Consider the following 20747-nt stretch of genomic DNA (forward strand, 5'->3'; position numbering starts at 1 on the left):
AGGAGGATGGTGACCACACCATGAGTTTCTCCCCTTTCATGCCCATAGCAGCCAATGACACAGTGGTATTCCTCGTCATGATGAAGATGATTTTGCTACTGAAGGTTCAGAAGGTTCAGAAGAAAGTGATCAGTCAGAAAGTCCATATATTGACTGAGGTCATTTTCAGACCTTCATGGACTCTGAAGGGGTCGACCAATGATTCTCTCCTCATGATTTCAGCCCACAGCATGACTCCACCACCTCCTGGCTGATGTCACAGCCATGTTGGGATGTGGTGTCCATCCACCACCAATCCATTACTGCGTCCATCTGGACCATCCAGGGTTACACAGCAGTCTTCAGTGAACAAGTCTGTTTGAAAACTAATCTTGATGTGTGGCTGGACCCACTGCCACCGTTTCTGCTTGTGAGTTCTGGTTAGTGTTGGTCCAATAGTAGGTTGATGGACCACAAGCCTCTGGAGGATCCTCCACCTTGAAAACCAGCTCATCCCAGCTCATCCTCAACTGTTTGCTGCTTTGTAAGGACATTTTAACAGCTGCTCTTATAATCCCATGTATTAGTCTAACAGGAACCTTCCTCATGAGGCCTTTATCTGTACAAACTCATCTTTGTTCTGAATCAGCCACAAATCTCTTCACAAAACATTAGTTTTCGTTAAATATCTAATGTTTTCATACCTTCTCAAACGGCACTTTAATCAGCAGAGATTCTTTCTCTTTCCCATATTGATTGAAACCTGTGGCCTGCTTAATAATGTGGAACATCCTTCTTAAGTAGATTTTTTTTAATTGAGCTCACCAGACAAACTAATCAACCAGCTCTCTGAAATTAATTAGAGTGATTCAAGAAGCTTTCATAGAGTTCTTCCCTATGAAAGCCTACATCAGGATTGGGTATTTTGCTTTTGCCATCCTTTTGTGTTTAATTTCTTTTATATAGAATCAACTGATTGCCTTGGGGTAGATTTCTGGGCAATCAAAATCAGGGGTAGTTCCTTGAGTTCTTCAATAAGCTCATCATCAGTTGAATTAATGAAGAAAGATGAAGCTGCCACTGTTACATTCAGTCTCATGCTTCCAGCATGCAGAGGTGAGTGGAGGTTAATTTTTGAAGACAACATATTAGCTTGAGATCAAGGAATGTTATCAGTGGGTCTGTGATGCAATATTTTAGTTGTAGCAGTGGTGAAGATGAATAGACTACATAGTGTGTGAAAGCCGCAGTGCTATTTTTGTGGAAGCTACAGTGTTAAATGTTTCCTACACCAAGGAAAGGCAGATACTGTACAGATTAGTGTCACAGGCATCATAAATGCTCCCTCATTTATTAAAATAGGTGGGGGGGGGGGGTTATGTCCAAATGATTGATAGGTCAGAATTAAGTGGCTTTAATGAAAATTATATAATTCTGGATTTACAATAATAGAATTTGAAGTCATTGTCAATCTTGCTACAAAAAGTTTGGAGCATTCAAGTAGAAAAAATAATTGGCTGAAACTGCTTTTTTTAAAAGAAAGGTCACAACAACATTTAAATCTTCAGGACGCATTACTGGGTGAACCACAAACATCTGCGCCACATTCTACAGCCGTGGTTCGTCCGCTTTAGTTAGACTGGCCAACAAACTGACACCAGCATCCCCTCACACAGTCACAGTGGCTGGAAACACAAAACTTACATGATCAAATTTAACCAGCAACCACTGTGTCTGACTAAAGCTAATATGTAAAATACTCCTGCAGCACATGTACTCTGACTGTTTGGCTTTCAAGCTTGCCAAACCATAATATTACAAGCTATGTGATTGTGGGTCTCTTTAAATATCTTTCATGCTTCATACTTACGGTGAATTCCTGGGCTGCGTTTCCTACAATCGGAATAAGATGTTTGCTAGAACTCATGTAACTCAATGCTAAATAATCCAACCCCAATTCTGGGGTGAAATATTTGTGATGCTTTGAGGGGAGTGGAGGGGTTCCTGTTGACGGAGAGGGGGAGGCGCTAACCTTGGTTTTAGCCACAGCGGTGTTCTTGATCTGCTTTTTAAAGACGAGGCACCGATTCTTGTTCTGCTCTGACCAATCGCCGTGGCAGACGATGTTTGGAACCACGTCCAGGAAGCTTCCGGAGGAACGTGTTGCTGTCAACAAACACACCGTCAACGCAGGGCGCCGCAGCTCAGCCGCTGATTTGCCTCATTTCCCTGTACTCAAACTAGAGTAATTTCAGCTCAGTGGAACACAAGAAACTCTTTTTCAGTAGATTTTGAGCTATGCGGAGGGAAAAAAATAAATAAAAAATGGTAGGTAGAGCTGGCTTGTGTGAATAAAATAAATCTTATAAAGTGGCTGTGAAACTTAAGCAAAGACATGAGGATATTTATCCAAGTGAAGCACATAAAAGGGGAAGAAGTCTTGGATCTGCTTGTTTTAGAGGAAAAACCTGGACACAGCACTCTGCACTTGGAAAACCTGTTCTGTTATCCTTCATTATATCGCCGCATGAACTGTAATTGCACAACGTATAAAACCATCTGACCCACACCTGTGGTCATGAGATGTGATCGAAAGAATGAGATCCTTGAAACAAGAGGCTTCCCAAAGTTAACTGGTTCTGCTTTGGGACCCAGGAATCTCGTCCCCAGAGCTTCTCCTCAAAGTCTGGTTCTGCTGGAGGTTTCTTCCTGGTCTCTGTCCACAGTCTCCACAAGCCTTATCAAGATGGTGTAAAATGAACTCAGTATTATCAGGTGGTCTTCTGTAGATAACTAGTTTTAATGATTTGGAGTCAAACGATCAGCTCAACTTGACTGTAATGTGTTTTCATTTGGCCTGATTTGGACGTCATGTGTCTAATGACTATATGGCTGGGATGAGCTGGTTTTATTTGTACTAAATTTGGACCAAAACCAATCTTATGACTTGCTTTTATTTACTAAACGCCCTGATTTGATTAAACCAAATTGAATTTGACCTTTAACCGTCTACACATTTTAGCTGTTTGAACTAATTTCCATTCATTATTTTCTTTTTCGCCTATATTGACGACAAAGGAACTGCCTTTCGGCTTTCTCCAGAGCCAGTTCCAGCAGAAAGAACACTGACTCAGTGTTTTAGTGTAGTCACAAGCAAATGTCTGCTGTGTTAATGCGACCTATGAACATTCTGAAAGCTGTCCTTTAACTGAGGCTCAGACCAAGAGCTGTCAGCAGAGACAAATGCAGTGACTGCTCTGTACTTGGAAGTCTGAGGCAGAGCAGCCTTGATGCATAAAACGCTTCAGTATTAATTGACGGAATCTTTTCTTTGATTTCTCAATGTCGTCACTATTCCTTTGGTTGAACTCAAGTTACCTTATCAAACAGTCTCAGTTGGACGGGTCAGGAACGGTTTACCAAACGTACATATGTAGGAAATGGACGAGGCTAGCTAGCAGAAGGTGCTACAGTCTCTGGGGAGTGATGCCCCATCCATCGGTTCCCATTGGAAAACAGAAATAACATCACACCTGAGTTGAGCGACTTGTGGTTGTAACTTGTGCTAATTGCTAATGGTTGTAGGTGCTAACTAGCAATTAAGCTAACACGAGCACACAAAGTGGCATACAGTATAGAGAACATAATTCTTTAGAGTGTGAAAGCATACAACCGAGTGAAAGAAAAAGAAAAGGAAAGAAAATGTGTGTCAGGTTGGTTAGTTGTTGTAACAAAACTTCTAACCACGATGCAAAGCAAAAATGCATTTTGCTGATATCAGACAAAAATGTTAAATGTCAAAGGATTTCACTTTAAAAAAAGGGAAAACATTTTTTGTTTTCTGAACATACATTCATACTCTGGTTAAAAGCAACATAATCTCTTTAATACTTTACATTTAATTAGATACAAGATCTTGTATCCCACCTCCATTTTAAGACATTTTAATTTTGACCCCAGTCCTGACCCCAACAATTGGTGAGGAAAAGCAGCAGAGCCGAGTATGTCAGGCGTACCCATGAAAAACTAAAGGCTTCTTCTGTTATTGCAGGGCATCCTTAAAAAGTCTTGTGTTTATGTATCTAAAATTAAGGCCTTAGAAAGGCTTAAATACGTGACAGAAATGTTAGTTGGTCTTAAATGCGTTAATCACAGGTCTTAAATTTTGTCCTGGCAGGACTATTCAATCTCATATATTGGATTTAGTAGTTTTTTGAAGATACTTTATACCATCTCAATGCTTCTCCACATCGATATCACCGTCGATGCCGACGGGTTTAGCGGAACGTTGTTCCCGAGTTGGAACTCCGACTTCATGAGGGGAATCTTATGACGCGTATTTCCAGAGTGAATCCGTGCTGTAGGGAATTAGGCCTGATCTGTGTGACTCTGGCTGATAAAAAGGCCAAAGGTCAGTCTGAACTCACAGGAAGCAAACAAGAAGATAGAGGAACCTGTGACACTCAAGACCTCAAGACTTGCTGCCTGTATTAAGAGCTCATCTGCTGCGGTACAGTGTGAGAATATTATAATGACCTCGGCTCCTTTAGAGTGACTCTACACAGTAAAGAGTGGCTTCATGCTCTGAGCTGAGTGTAATCCATCACCATGGAGACGGATTACACTGTCCCGTCCTTCGCTTGCACCGTCAATTACTGATTCACGTGTCGGGCGACGTCCTTGTAAAAAAAAAAAAAAAGCAGTCAAAGCTTTCCTGTCCATCTTCAATCAAATAAATACCTGACAGTGGAAAATCTTTGAAGTTTAAAAGAGTGAAGGACGAGACCACATGTGCAACAAAACTACTTCTCTTCTGGGAAATAAAACAAAAAGCAAAAATGTAATGTATTCCCAAAGACGTACCTGTAATGTTTTTTTTTAACATGCATTAAAATGATTAAAACAAATGAGGAAAATATATTTTTACCCCTAAAGATGACATTAGCTGAATAAAAGCTCCAGTAAATGGGGAGCTCTTTAGGCGACGCGCAGACAGGAAGAAGACTTACCCTGAAAACGCAGAACTCTTTGAACTCAGACTTAAAAGCTTCAAGCTATTCGTCATCTTTTTTTTTTCTTTAGCTTCTCTAAGTAAGTCAACAGTAACACATCTGAACCTGACAAGGGCCCCAGAGGAGAACACGGTTAGAGGATCGGTGTCTCACCTGTTTCACATTTTCACCACCACACAGGCACCGGGCGTTCCCATAATGCAACATTAACTCTGCCTATTATTCCAGACAAAAATGGAAACACAATCCCATTAGCGGAGTAAGAGAAATGGTGTGTTAGCGCACACACACACGGACACACACACACACACACACACTGCGGTGGCAAATCACTTATCCAAAAACAACTAGAGGTTAAAACTGCTGCCAAAAATATTCAGTCTGCAAACTTTTCCACGTCGTCATGATGTAACTGTGACCTTCGACACATTTCACTGTGATTTGATGAGATGAAGTAGAACATTTGTGTAAAGTCAGAATTCAGATTAATTCTGACTTTTGATCTCGGAGGATTAAAGTCGGAATTCTGAGAAAGTCGTCTGAATTCAGGGATTAAAATCAGCTCCGAGAGAATTCTTTCTATTTTATTTCTTTTTCACTGGCCCTGATCTTCTTTCGTCTAAAGTGATAAAATGAGAAGCAGATTAAGAGTAAATGAATTGCTTTCTGACTCAAACACAAGATAATTATTGCACAATAATCTGACATTTTTCTACTCCATGTTTGAACTTTGTTTGTCCAGAAGCAACTAATGGAGGAAAAAAAAGGACCATTGATCCAAAATTCACATCAATGTGGTTTATTTGATCTTTCTGGACATTTTTACAGAACCCCCCACCCACAGCACAAGCCCAACAAGTCAGAAGTGAAAAGCATTTCATGTAATAATCATCTACAGTTTGTCCATAACAGCTGTTCAGTCACAGATCTTTAAACCTAACAGACTGTTTGGGGGGGAAAAGCGGCAGGAAAGAGGCCGGGCGGGGCGGGGCGGCGCGTGACCCCTGACCTCAGGACTTCACCTCCTGGCTTTCTTCTCCTTCATGATCTTCTTGCTCTCCTCTCTCCGGCGCTTGTTGACGGGGTTGCGCGGGTCGTAGATCTCGAACGTGTCCTCGTCCTGCATGTTGGCGTCTTTGACTTTCCTGCTCTGCTCATCGAACTGCAGAACGTGCGCCATCCTAAACCAGACGGAGAGAGGCGGGTTGAGTTCAAAGCCTCCACTGAGTCAGTCCTCCAGAGCGCTTCTGCCTACAGGCCGATCGGCTCGGCTGCCGACCAACTGGAAAACTAGGTTATCATCATAGAAAAAAAAAAAGAAGAAGCTAAATGGGAATAAAGAAAATTTTGAAATCCAGTAAGCCTAAAAAATGGCTGAATCAGCAACGACAAATGTTACAGTTTTGAGGAATTTTGGCCCACTGCTCTTTTTTTTTTATACAGATGGTGTGGTACATTACATTAGTGAAAAAACACAAAACAAACAAAGCAAAAGAAACAGAAAATATCGTGTTTTAATGAATGAACATTATTAACTGTGGTCCATTCTTCTTTGCAGAATTATTCTAGTTAGGGATGACCAGATGTGAAAATTTGGGCCGATATCGACAGACGATTTTGAGCCAGATATCCAATCACCAATACTTACCGATATTGTTTATATATTTCACTGTCCTTTCGATGCTTTGGGAAGAAACAACCAAACCACTTCTCCACTACTTCTCTGCTTCCGTTAATCTTCCCACAATCCTTTTTATGAGCTGTGTGATGTTGTGAGCGGCTCGTCGTCCCAAAAAAGCAAACAGCAAACCACGAAGAAGACTACTTCCTGTTTTCTTCTTCTTGTGATGCGGAAAAAGTATTTCCACTGCGGTTTTGCGAAATACATCTCTTTCGACACAGCTGGAAAAACAAAACCCACCTCATCCTAGCGGACAAACTTTATATATATATAAATATAAAAAGCCAAGACGTTTTTCAAAATTAGCGAGTTTCCTTTTAGCAAATTTTTTTTCGTTGTTTCAATTTGCACAATTCTATGATTAATGGAAACATGGCTACTGTCACATGAGCAGCCTGCTCCCTTTACCCACCAAAAACAAACAGCAACAAGACAAACCTGAACGTTGGTGTAATTTTCGTCTCGTTAAGGACACAGGGACACCCTGTGAACAGACCGGCCAGGGGTTCAGATTGCGAGAAACCGACGTGATCTGACCCGCGAGCGGAGAAGCTGACGCATCTTCGATCTCTCCAGTCGGCCTTCTCTTCTCCGCCGTCGGTAAATTCCTCCGAGGAGACGTCAGCGTCAGGCACTTCGCAGATAAAGAAGCAAAAACATTTCTTCAGCTGTTGGTCGACGGAAGCAGCAAAGAAGAGAAGACCGTCTGTTGTCAAGCAGCTTCGTCTGTGTGAAGGTCTGGGCTCAAAGTCCAAGCAGAGGATTCGACTGAGACGACTCTCCTCCACTCAGCCACAAACAGCAGAATTAACTCGATTATTAATTACTGAAAAATGTACAAGTATGCAGTATGCAACGTCAGAGCATGTCTGTTTTGTTTTGTTTTTTAACAAAGTGCAGAGTTTTCCCTCCTGGTTTCAAAAGGACTGTTGACGGAGGATTTAACAGGAACTTGGAAAAAAAAAAAATCAGAAACTGGAAGGAAGGAGGGAATGACAGAAAACGGAAAGAGACAAGGAAGGAAAGAAGAACACAAGTAAGGAAGTAACCTCCTGAAGAAGAAAGGAAAGGAAGAAAACCCACAAGTAAGGAAAGAGCGGAAGGAAAAAGAAGGGAATGTGGAAGGAAGAAAGGAAGGTAGCAAACAAGGAGGGAAAGAAAGAGGGAAGAACAAGGAAGGAATTAAGGGAAGACACAAGAAATGAACTGATGAAGGAAGAACAATGGAACAGGGAAAGCAGCCTGGAATTACAAATATTTCTTCATCTTTCTATATTTATTTTCATACTTTTTCTGACCTGGAAAATCAAATTCCACAACTTTCTAGACTTTGTAACATATTCTGAGCTGGTGCTTGCTTTGGGGAAACAAATGATTTGCACATTTGGAAATTTCCCACTCAAACATTTTATTTATTTATTTTTTTAAATCAAAGCCATCTGAAGAATAAAATCTACACACAAACCAGACTGAATGTTTAGGACAAACACCAGCTCACCTACAGGAATGTGTTTTAGTGTAAGGAGGCTGCAGCGCTGAGCAACGCCTGGAATCACAAACACACACACACACACACGCACACACACACGTGTACGTTTATATTTTTGGAATTTTTTTGCAACTTTTAGCATTTTTTTTACACAAAAAAATAACAAAAACGGTGGGAGGCTTGTGGGTTGCCATGGCAACCCCACCACCAGAGGTCAAACACATCTCTGAAAAACAGCATGAAAGGAAATCAGGACTGATTTCCTGGTGACCGTTTCCAGGTTTTCTGGAGGAACTCCTGTTCTCTCTGTTCACCATGTTTGGTATTTTCTAGCTTCCATATTGTCGGCAAACTGTTTGGGGTATAGTTCTGTATCAGCCCCTGTGTGTGTGTGTGTGTGTGTGTGTGTTTCCTGTATTCATTTGTTGTGACAGCTCATCTAGAGTGTCACAGCCAGAGTCTGGCGGCTCCTCTGGAGCCCTGCTGTGTGAGCGGGCCTCCTCCGGTAATTCGTCTACCAGCCTCGGCGATGACAGCCTGCCAACCGTTCGGCCTCTGCGTGGCGCGCGGAAACTCGACGCTTTGGCGAAACGGCGCTCCACTGCCGTGACGCAAAAGGTGTTTGGTTTGTTTTCCCTGCGTTTCGTAAGAGAAAACGGCAAAGCGACGGTGACAGTCGGCCAATCGGGCGCCTGGTAGACTTTGGGAGGATGTGAGCGTTAGCTGAAGGGGTTGAGGAGGGAGAGAGCCAGGAGCCGTAGACACACACAGATGGAATAGTTTACCTCCTCTGGCCCAGACTTGACTTTGAGTCTCTGACCTGTTGTAACCCACATTCTGTTCACAGTTCCTCTAGAGTGGCACAGACTTCCCACTGTGTTTTTTTTTCTTCTTCTTCTAGGACTGCTATGCAACCTCCCCCCCCTACCTGGCATAGTGAGGAGTATCTTTGGCCGAGAGACGCTCCGAGCGCCAGACGACGCTTCTCGCAAATTCATTAAGGCCCCCCCACACGCAGCCAGAGAGCGTCTCAAGACTAATAGCAAGTACAGGTTTTGTTATTCTAAAATCTCTCTCCCCGCGCGCAGACACTTTTCTCAAATTCACACACATGGTATTCATTTCAAACCCCTCGCTCGGTGCCGTCTGAGATCTCTGGTGAAAAACAGAATATGAGAGGAAAACACAGCGTCAGGGCTGATTTCCTGATGGCCAATCTGGTGGCTGCGAGGAAAATTCTGAGCCTGACAAACACACACACACACACACACACACACACACACACACACACACACACACATGCAGAGACACAACATACACACACATAAGCACAACTTGAACTTTCACATACATCTACACCAACATAGAGCGAGCTTTAGCTCCTAGAGGTCGGCTTCACAGTGGGACCTGTTCACTGTTTGCTGTCCAAAGCTGAAAACGTCTCTTCAGAATGAACTGAAATTTATGGGAATAAACGGCTTTTAACCTGGAATTTAAAATACCGAAGTTGGTCCTTAACAGGGATGAGAGCCCAGAGGAAGCCACTGTCTGAAAAGTTAAAAAAATATTTTTAGCAACTAAGTTCTTGGTTAAAACAATTTTTGGTTAAATTTCACTCCAGTAAGAGTAGCAATAGTTCATAATAAACTTACTCGAGTAAAAGTCAAAGTAAAAGCAATTTTTACTTCCCGACTCTGCTCCAGGATGACATAAGCTAATGCTATGTCTTTAAATGTTGTCTCCATGGAGACGAACAGCCCAGTGATGATGTCCTTTTTAAAGGGCTGAATTGTCCCTCACTTATTGCTTTTGCCTTAGTTAAAATAGTCATTTTGTAATTAATCATATTTGTTGCTCTTAATTAGAAAGAACCTTTCAGAAATATCGCTGCGGTATCAAATATGGTTGACTACTTTTCCCAGTAGGCATTGAGTTTGAAACTGTTGTGTTGTGAAAATCATTAGATTCCTGTCCAGCTAAAAACAGTAACTATGGCAACACCGCCAAGCCAAAATGACAGATCAAACGGTGTCCTCATCGGATTTACAAGACCTGGAAAACGTACAGCCACAATTAAAAAAATTGAAAAAAACAAAACAAAAACCTGAACACAAAATCAGAGTGTGAATCTCACTGACCATCCTTTGTCGTCATCCTCTGCCAGCTCCTCCACGTCCTCCTCCTCTGCTCCCTCGGTGATGGCTGACGACAGCTTGGACTTGAAGTTGTTGAGCAGGGCCAACGTCTGCGAAGATTCGTTACACATCCATCTTAGCTTTTCACCAAATCCCAAGCGGAGCGACTCCAAGGAGAGGAACTGGGTGGGCGAGACGTTACCTGCTCCTCTCTGTTGGAGCCTTTTTTCCCTTTCCGCTGCCGGAGCTCGTCGTACTTCTTCCTTTCCTCCAGGTACTCCGCCACGGCCTCGCTGCTTGGCTTTTTCTCTGCGCCAGAAAGACGACACGCAAATGCAACACAAGTTAACGACCGTATGCCGACGTTTCCTCTGTTTAGTAACATGTGAAACACAAAAATGCAACTTATTGTAGGCATTTATAATAGCCTGAAAAGAGAAATTAACTTAAGGAACACTTTGAAAACTACTCTACAGATCAGGGCAAAGCGATGTGGATTAATGTTTTACCACAATATTTTATTGTACTATTGTGATAACAATAAATGTGATGATGGGAAATATTTATTACCCATTTTTTTAGGTAACTTTAGGCGTAGCTCCAAAAACACAAATGCTCTTCTTGGTTTTTTTTGGGGGAAACCAGTCACATAAATAAGTGTGATTAACGTCACTATGCTGCTCACACTAACTGTGATAAAAGAACAGAAATCCCTTCGCAACAACAGTGTCCAAAACCATGTGGAATAAAAGTCTAAATGTGCAACGACCCAACAACAAAATAAATAAATAAATAATGAACAGACGTCAACAAAATGAACAAATCAGAATTAACACAAAGCAATTCTAGAACAAGCAGAGATAAATATTTATTCAGATAAAAATGACACTGATAATCCTTGCAGATCTGAAGTAATGAGAGATTGAACGTCTCTTTATAGTCCATGTAAATATCTGCAGTATTAGACAAAATCCAAACGACCTTCAGTATGCTCTATTTTAGTGCATAACTTAAAGATTTTTCACATCTTTTGGAAGTAAAAATGATTTCCGATTGTTTTCAGCTCCCTCACTGCAAAAACACTAAATCTCACCAAGTAGTTTTGGTCTAGTTTATTGTGCAAAGCAAACATCTTAGTACACTTAAGATAAGACACAACTAACTTATGAGTAACTCTTCAGGAAGATATAGGAGTTTGTTGTGGTGCACCTAAAAAAATCCCACCACATTATTTAGTTTTTAAAATAAATTTTCAAATAGTTTTAGATAGAATGTATTCTATGTTCTAAAAGGAAAATAACAAAATAACAAATTGCATTTTTGTTTACAGTTATAATGCTTTCCTGGAGTGGGGACGGGAGTGGTGGCGGCCAAGCGGAACCTTCGTTTGAGGGGGCGTTGCTTCCAGGTTGGTTTTGGGATGGACTTCCGCTCTGCCCCAGAAGCAATCTGGAAGCTAAAGGCAGCGCTACGCTTCGCTGCTGACTCCTCTATGTTTTTTCCTCTAGGTCAGTATATAGTGGAAGAAGTCCACTAAGACGACTTTGTAGGATGTTTGTGTGTTGGCTGACGTGGTGTATCCCTGAGCCGCGGTTTCTGTGTACTTGTTGTGTTGGTGTTTTCGGACGAGGGTGGTGTTACTGTTGTACCCTCTCGCCCCGAGGACCGTTATGTTTTAACTTCTTCAGTTGGGGCCGTTGAAATATAACGTCTCTTTGTAGGACCGTTATATTGTAGAAGTTTTATTTAGTTTTTCTTTAAAAAGAAGGAATACAGTAAGATTACGCTCCGGTTTTGCGGCAGTTGATTTCTTCTTTTTAATGTATGTGCCCCGGTTCATTTCAACAGTATCAGGTGAATTTTTCGGCTTTTATGAAAGTAGACCAGTGGCAGTGTGAAATGGTTTACTTTTATATGATACAAAGGTTTTGTATGTTTACAAATAAAAAGAGAAGCAATCTGGAAGCTAAAGGCAGCGCTACACTTCGCTACTGACTCCTCCTCTAGACTGCATCATCACTGTTACAGCAGTTCTGACATCGGGACCTATAACATTGTTTTAAGTCAGTGATTCCTTAATATTGATGAAAAAATACTAGTTCCATTGACAGATTATTTAACTTATAACTGGGGAAAAATGTTTTGTTTTAAGCATTATATTCTGTCAATGGAACTAATAATTCTTCAGCAATTTTAAGGAATTATTTACTCAAACAAGCTTCTATATCTTGCTTAAAAGTTGCTTATTAGTCAGTTCTTGTCTTATTTTAAGTGCACTAAGATATTTTCACTAGAAACTGTACAAAAAAAAAAAATACTTGGTAAAATTTTGCCGTCAAAATTCAACTTTACTGATCCCAAAGGGAAATTAAATGTTGTTGTAACTCATATAGTTTTGGTTAATAATAACATTACCCAAACCATGAATCTCAGTAATCACCATTGGCCAGAAAGAGAGTCAGAATTGGTGGCTTCCTTGGCATCATCTGGGTCAACAGGCCCGCCCGTTTCCCCTTTTTCTGTTTTCAGGCACAATGTTTCCTTTTGACCGTTGGCACCCTGCTGTGCCAGTTCATTGTCCTCAAGAGCTGCTGTCTCCTAAGTGACAGAAAACTTAGCCATAAAGTTTGTTTTGATTCAAACTTCAGCATTTTTCTAGTTGTTCTGCTGAGGTTGTGACATCATTTGTGACATCACGCGAATTGATGTCACAAAGAGTGATGCACTTTGTGGACCATATCAAAAAGCTGCCGTCATAACCACTGCAGAAGAGAGCGAGAGAGCGAACAGAAGGATTGTAACCCAACTAGAGACTGAACCGAAAGCTTTTCAAGACAAAAAGTCAAATCTTCAAACCATGAGTCAAAGCGGTAAGGAAAAAACTAGTTTGGAACAGAAAATCGCCACCCTGGAGCAGGAGAAAAGCACCCTGGAGCAAATGAACACTGCCCTGAAGAAGGACAAGATCACCCTGGCGCAGAAAAACATCGCCTTAGAAAAGGAAAAAACTGCTCTGGAGCAGAAAACCACTGCCTTGGAGGAGAAAATTGTTGCCCTGGATCAGAGAAACACCAACTTGGAGAAGGAAAGAAGTGTCTTGGAACAAAAAAATACTGAACTGGAACAGGGAAACACCACCCTGGGTCAGAAGAACACCTCCTTGGAGCAGGAAAAAACTGCTCTAGATGAAAGAAACGCTGCCCAGAAGAGGATAAACAACGCTCTGAACCACTTAAGAATAGTCTTAGAAAGGGAAAAATTTATGCTGAAGCGGGAAATAATTGCCCTGAAGCAGCAACATAATATTCTAGGAGAGAGAAACACTTTCTTGGAGGAGAGAAACACGTTTTTGGAAAAAGACAGAATTGACCTGAAGCAGGAAATCTTCACTTTACAGCAGGTAAACAGCATCTTGGAAGAGGAAGGCAGCGTTTTTGAGCAGGAAAAAAATGCTTTTGAGGAGAAAAGCACCTTCTTGGAGGAAATAAACAAGGCCCTGAAGTTGAGATGCAACGGTCTGCAGCAAAAAAACGCCGCGTTGGACAACATAATCATTGCCTTGGAGCAGGAAAAGAATGTCCTGGAGGAGAAGAGCACTTCCTTGGAGCAGATGTCCACTGAGATGCAGCTTGAATTGGAACAGCTGCGCCATTGCCTGAGGAACAGAATGAAACATCTGAACCAGGACTCAACAGAAGAGGAAACCCAAGAAGACATCCAGCCCGTTTCAGACCAGCCACAGGACCAGGTGCCTGTATCTCAAAGTGTGTTCGGAAGCGTCTCCAAGACATTTCTGGAAGGCTCTATTCACACAATAAGTTACTTACTAAAAATATTTTACTTCTAAATATAGAAGTGCCATGAGGGCTCCAAGCTTCATGTTTGATTATCGGTGGCAGAAAAGCTTGACAACAGAACTGCGGTGTCAGGGGAAGCTTGACACTAGGGGGCTGATGGTGGAAGAGCTTAACGCTTGAAAGATGTTGGCAGGAGAGCTTGAGGCCCGCAGGATCATGTGCCACTGGAACTTGAGGCCATCGAACTCAGGTCTCCTTCGTCACCAGAAGATTCCTTTGTTGCCAGCTCAGAGTTATATTATGAACTCTAGTTTTGTTTTTATTTTAGTTAGGCGTCGGATGAGGAGCTTGGCGCCAGCAGTGCCTTTCGGCCTGCCTCAGGGGGTTCGTAACGAGTCCTGTTGGTCTCCAGGCTGACTTCCAGGACTTCGCGACGAGTCCTGGTGGTCTCCAGGCTGACTTCCAGGGCTTAGCGACGAGTCCTGCTGGTCTCCAGGCTGACCTTCAGGGCTTCGTAGCGAGTCCTGTTGGTCTCCAGGCTGACTTCCAGGACTTCGCGACGAGTCCTGGTGGTCTCCAGGCTGACTTCCAGGACTTCGCGACGAGTCCTGGTGGTCTCCAGGCTGACTTCCAGGACTTTGCGACGAGTCCTGGTGGTCTCCAGTCTGACCTTCAGGGCTTCGTACCGAGTCCTGGTGTTCTCCAGGCTGACTTCCAGGACTTCGTAGCGAGTCCTGGTGGTCTCCAGGCTGACCTTCAGGGCTTCGTAGCGAGTCCTGGTGGTCTCCAGGCTGACTTCCAGGGCTTTGCAACGAGTCCTGTTGGTCTCCAGTCTGACCTTCAGGGCTTTGCGACGAGTCCTGGTGGTCTCCAGGCTGACCTTCAGGGCTTCGTAGCGAGTCCTGCTGGTCTCCAGGCTGACTTCCAGGACTTCGCGACGAGTCCTGGTGGTCTCCAGGCTGACTTCCAGGACTTCGCGACGAGTCCTGGTGGTCTCCAGGCTGACTTCCAGGACTTCGCGACGAGTCCTGGTGGTCTCCAGGCTGACTTCCAGGACTTTGCGACGAGTCCTGGTGGTCTCCAGGCTGACCTTCAGGGCTTCGTAGCGAGTCCTGGTGTTCTCCAGGCTGACTTCCAGGGCTTTGCAACGAGTCCTGTTGGTCTCCAGGCTGACCTTCAGGGCTTCGTAGCGAGTCCTGGTGTTCTCCAGGCTGACTTCCAGGGCTTTGCAACGAGTCCTGTTGGTCTCCAGGCTGACCTTCAGGACTTCGTAGCGAGTCCTGTTGGTCTCCAGGTTGACCTCCAGTCTTCGTTGAAAGTCCCGTGGGCCTCCTGGTTCCTGCTGTTCCACTGGCGTCCTCCTCAGATTTTTTGGATTCTTTTGATTCTAATTATGTTTATTTCTTATTTCTAGTTATTTTTTGTTTGTTCTAATTAGGTTCCTTTAGTCTACTTACTCCTTTGTGTTTGTATTTTGGTTATTTCCCCATGTGATCCTCCAGCAGTTGGAAAATAAGGGAATCTAAAATGATTGATTATATATTGTAATTGTAAAGACATGAAAATTTTACTGCGGGGGTGGGTGGGTGGGGGGCAGTAAAAAAGCCATTGACCGGTCCCTGGTGGTAATAAACTACTGATGTAAAGCACTTTGAACTGCCTTGTTGCTAAATATGCTATATACAAATCAACTTGGAGGTCAAAATAGAACCAAGAACAACATCTAAACAACATCTTTGCAAGTCTCACATTAGGTAGAGGCTAGACAAAAATTTGTACAGCCAGAAAACTACTGACCAAAAAAGGAAACCACAAGGATTCATCCTTCATTTGCCAAGAGACATCGTGAGGATCCAAAAGACTTATCCGTCACCTGACAGCCAAAGCAATTACATCATTGGGTTAGGTTTTATTTTGCTCAATTTATTCAGTATTTTTGTGAAAGATGTGTATGGAGACAATTTAACCACACAAATTATCATTGTATCCCTGCAAATAGATGCTCTCATATGTCCCACCATAATTCAATGAAGCTGTTTCGAAACCACCAACTGCCTTGTGAACGCTTCGCAATCCTGATCGGCTGATCTCTCATCGACACCAACAGCTGGGAAACGGGAGCTAAACAGCTTTCGGAGCGAGATTTATGATCGCCACCTGGTGATTTTTGAAAGACCAACAGGACTCGAGAACACAGTCAGAAATAAAGTTTATGGATTTGGCGGAACATCCTCAGTTATAAGCGGCACGTTGACCTACTTAAACTCTGGGAAGGTTTGATTTGAAAATAAACTGCAGGGAGACGAGAGTTAAACATTCTGATGCTAATCGGACGTTTAGATTTATTTTCAGAGGCGGATTTACTTTTTTGTGCTTTAAAACCAAACGATCTGAAACAAAATGTTTTGATTGGCTGCTGATTCCAGCGGGCCCGCCCCTAGCTGCTAACAAAAGCACTTCTCTGGTCTAGGACAGAAACGACCTTATTCTGAGTCTTTGGCGCAGATTCCAAAGTTTGAAGTAAGAGCAGACAGTTGTTTTTTTTTTTTTCACACTAGGATGCATATTGCTACGTGCAACCCCACAGATAATACGATGACGTTAAAAGGAAAATTAAGCCCAACTTATGAGTGGAAACACTATTCAGGAGCAACAATCCGAACGGTAGCTCGTGCAGTCAGCAGCCCACCGTAAATCTGTGCTCCGACACAGCCTGTGAAGTCAGAGTGGCAGACGGTGAGCTCTGTCTGCTGGCTGGAGGAGCGCTTTCTTTCCCCAACAAAATGTGATGTCACATCAACGGCGAGCACGAGGAGAGTTTTACCTGTCTGGACGCGATGTGCAGACAGTGGCTGGGTGCTCTGACGTGTTTGGCCGAAGCCAAATAAACGATGTAACAAAGTAAACACCAGTCTGTCGGGTTTTATGACAGTATGAGTTTCAATGTCACGTGTTTCTGTTTCGTGTGTTGGTGTTTTTGAAGTGATTTATTCAGAGGATTTGACTGGGGAAAGATGGCACAAGAAAAACGGACGTCAAAAGTGACAAATGTTGACCAAAGGGCTGTAAAATTCAATGAAATAAAGCAAGGTAATCATAATTAAAACAAGAAAACATAAATGAAGGGAAAGTTCAAACAAAATACAAATACACTCCATGCTTGTCATTAGAAAAGACACTCAAACTCTGAGTCAAATGCCAAACAACAAAAAAATGGGTCTTGAAGTAAAGACACAGCAGACTTGACAGTCTCTGCCGTCTGTATAAAAAAAGGTAAATCGTTCGAATGTGTACAAACTGCAAAAGCCTGATCACCTCTGAATTTTAACCTGAATCTCGGAACGTCTAAGAGAAACTGGCTGGTTGACCGAAGTACTCTTACTGGCCTGTGGACAGAGATATGACTGGAGCCAAGCCAAAAAACCCCAAAACATCTTAAAATCCATCTTAAGGTAAACAGAAGAATGAAGAAAGGCCAGAAATGGAGATAAATGTTCTTGTATTTTAGTACTTGTTAAAAGAAAGACAAACCATTTTGGATGGTTCGTGGGCGATGTCAGATGATTTATTTAGTCCAACATGCAAGGAATTACAATAATCCAACAGAGAGGTAATGACAGCATGAATCACTTTTTCAAGGTCTTTGGTTGGGAGGTATGACTTCACCATGCCAATTTGTTTTAGTTGGAAAAAAGCAAACTTCACAAAAGGATTTGTCAACAAGTAAAAGGGCCAAGACTATTGAGGGTTATACAGCGAAGACTTCTCACCTGTCAACCATGCAAACTAAGGCCATCATAAACCAAAATAATAAAGAACATTTGCTTGATGTTCCTTATCATAGAATATCAAGCAAATCAATCAATCAATCAATAAATTCTTTATAAATACATTTATCCATTTATAAATAGATAAATTTATCTATAGATAAATAGATATATATTAAAATTAATATTTTTAATATAAATATTTATATTATATAAATAAATATTTTATTTATTTAAAATAAATATTTTATTTAATAAAATAAAATATTTATTTTATTAAATATTTATTTAATAAAATAAAATATTTATTTTATTAAATATTTATTTAATAAAATATATATTTTATTATTTATTTAATAAAAGTTTATTTAAAATAAATAAAGAAATAAATTTATAAATAAAAAATAAGACATTTATTTATTTTAAATAAATAAAATTAATTTATTTATAAATACATTTGATTATTTAAAATAAATAAATGTATATATAAATAAATATCCTTTAAATAAATAAATACATTTATAAATAAAAGATTATATTTATAAATAAGTAAATAATTTCCTTATAAACAAATAAATAGATAAATAATGAATTTAGTTATTTCTAAATAAATACATTTGTTTATTTTATGTAAATAAAATATTGTTATTTATTTAAATAAATACCCTTTTGGCAACCATAAATAAATAAATAGAATTTATTATTTATTTATGGAAAAATAAATAATGTATTTATTTTAAATAAATAAAAATAAATTTATTTATAAATAAATTTGATTATTTATTTAAAAAAATCAACCAATCTCTCCTTTGGAGAGGATGCTGGAAACATCTGCAGTGATTTAAACTATCAATATTTGAAAGCTTTCTAAAGACTATTTGATTGCTTATTTAATTTTTAAAAGTATAATTTCTCCAAGTTGGTAGTTAAGATTAGACAATGACACTGTGTCATTTTAGGGCTCATGCAAACTGATTTTGGACTTTTAGGCGACCATCTTCATTTTATCCCTGGTCAGCTGGACCACAGTGTTCCACTCGTTGGCATGCAGTTCTCCCTCCGTCTCTATAAATGGAAACAATGTCCTCGTTTGTCAACTGTTCATTCAAGAGGAAAGAGAAGGAGAAAAATGCTGATCGACTTACAATGCAGTGTAGTTTGTTTGTTTTTAGTCTATGGTTATATCTGCTCAAGTTGTGGGCAAGTCCAGTGCAGATTGAATGACGTGACCTGGGAACATACACTCACTACATGCTGTGATTTTTATTTGCTACTGCACCTATTCGCTGATTTTTTTGGTGTAACATAACTATCAAATCATTTGAAGAAAATCTGCCTATTTGCAGATACAGCATATCTAAAATATTTGAAAGAAAAGGCATCTTGGGAAACGGAAACACAAAGCTCCTTCACATCCTATCGGCTGGCACATTTGTAAAGCAGCCAATCCAGGAGCGCCATTCATTTTTTTCAGTGTTTATTGGATGCAACCCAACAGTGGAGACAAGGAAGACTGTTGACAATAGCTTCTGCGGTAGTGCTAAGACAGTTTCCACTGTGAATACTAACGTATATTGTAATATGTATGGTGCTTAAACTATTAAAATAAAACATTGTAAGCATTTTTAGAAGGGGTCTCAAGTCCTTGCGTATTGCAGACATTTGCAGGTGGTTGTGCTCGCTAACCTCTGTGAATTCAGGCTGTCCAACTCCACAGTAATGCGTTTTGTTATCTTTGTTAGAGATGAACCGTGAAACGGTCTGGCAACCCGAATGTGACAGTTCTATGCTTGGCGGCGGACATTTTTCAACGATTGAATGTACCTCAGCTAAATTCTAATTGATCAGAACAACTGCCACACTCTTCAGAGTGGAAGTTTTTCTACATGAAGTTACTTGTACAAAAAAATGACCTTCTAATATCAAGAAGGCTCTATCTGGAGAGAAAAATCATAAAGATTAATTCTGTGCAGAAACGTCACATGTGATGAAGGAAGCCTTGAACTTTGGTTTGTCTACTGCAGTGCTCTCTACCGTGCTGCTTTAGGGGAAACTTTCTTCAACCTGATTTACGAGGCCAACAAGTGATCTCCTTCCATCCCACCCTCCGTCACCTCTGCTACTCGGCCTTCTCGCTGCAGCTGCCTTCCCGGGACACGCTGCATGCTGACTGATGATGCCCTCGGGTTCCACACGAGAAACACACATCACCGTCTTCCAGCTGTTGTCAGCAGCTACAACCTTCAAGTTTGATGGCCTTTCTAGCTGCATTCCTGCCCCTCTCCTGTCACCTGCGCTCCGGGGGGCAACAAATCAACCTGCTAATGTTGTAGCAACCGAAGGCCGTTGTGAATGACAAAACGCTGCTACTGAGAGATGAAAACGCCCCTTATCTCTTAAACAATCGAACAATTTTGAAAGGAATTCACAGAAGGGTGAGGTCAAGCTGTGAGGCAACAATATTCTTTATCACATGTTAAAGAGTGTCCAATTAGAAGCTTAACAATATGCTCATAACGTTCCTGGAAATACAGGATATAAGGATAAATCACATTAGAAAACTATTTATAAACTGTACCAACCACTAATGAATTCACAGGGAGAATAACAGACTGCAGATATAAGAGCAGGATTGGAAAACGAAGACAATCTGACATTAACAACAGATGAAGGAGAGTTGGGCTGCACAGTGGCACAGTTGGTAGAGCTGTTGCCTTGCAGCAAGAAGGTCCTGGGTTCGATTCCCGGCCCGGGGTCTTTCTGCATGGAGTTTGCATGTTCTCCCTGTGCATGGTGGGTTCTCTCCGGGTTCTCCGGCTTCCTCCCACAGTCCAAAAACATGACTGTCAGGTTAATTGGTCTCTCTAAATTCTCCCTAGGTGTGAGT

At 41.3% G+C, this 20747-nt stretch overlaps 2 protein-coding genes across 3 annotated transcripts in view; one reads left to right on the plus strand and one right to left on the minus strand.

Annotated features, from left to right (window-relative positions):
- Nucleotides 1–5774: 5774 nt before the first annotated feature.
- cwc27 (CWC27 spliceosome associated cyclophilin) overlaps nt 5775–20747 on the minus strand; it is a 32268-nt gene continuing 17295 nt past the window's right edge. Inside the window, exons 12-14 of the mRNA XM_044144699.1 lie at nt 10499–10605; nt 10300–10406; nt 5775–6172 (exon numbers count right to left, since the gene is read on the minus strand). Coding sequence (XP_044000634.1) covers nt 6010–6172; nt 10300–10406; nt 10499–10605 — 377 coding nt within the window. The 3' untranslated portion in view covers nt 5775–6009. The remainder of the gene's footprint in view (nt 6173–10299; nt 10407–10498; nt 10606–20747) is intronic.
- LOC122847221 (protein hook-like) lies at nt 12809–14289 on the plus strand. 2 transcript variants are annotated; one of them, XM_044144701.1, is made up of 2 exons: nt 12809–14060; nt 14150–14289. In XM_044144701.1, exons 1-2 carry the CDS (start codon nt 13154–13156, stop codon nt 14158–14160), a joined length of 918 nt encoding a protein of 305 aa, XP_044000636.1. In that variant the 5' UTR covers nt 12809–13153; the 3' UTR covers nt 14161–14289. The 2 variants fall into 2 exon arrangements, with proteins under 2 accessions (XP_044000636.1, XP_044000635.1); XM_044144700.1 differs by having other exon boundaries at nt 12809–14044.

Source organism: Gambusia affinis, linkage group LG17, assembly GCF_019740435.1.
Source record: "Gambusia affinis linkage group LG17, SWU_Gaff_1.0, whole genome shotgun sequence".
Taxonomy (NCBI): Eukaryota; Metazoa; Chordata; class Actinopteri; order Cyprinodontiformes; family Poeciliidae; genus Gambusia; species Gambusia affinis.

Excerpts from the sequence above, each read along its gene's own strand:
- LOC122847221 (XM_044144700.1), top strand. The coding sequence starts at position 13,154 with ATGAGTCAAAGCGGTAAGGAAAAAACTAGTTTGGAACAGAAAATCGCC. Across the intron at positions 14,045-14,149 it reads CAGACCAGCCACAGGACCAG|AAGTGCCATGAGGGCTCCAA; the intron begins GTGCCTGTATCT and ends TTCTAAATATAG.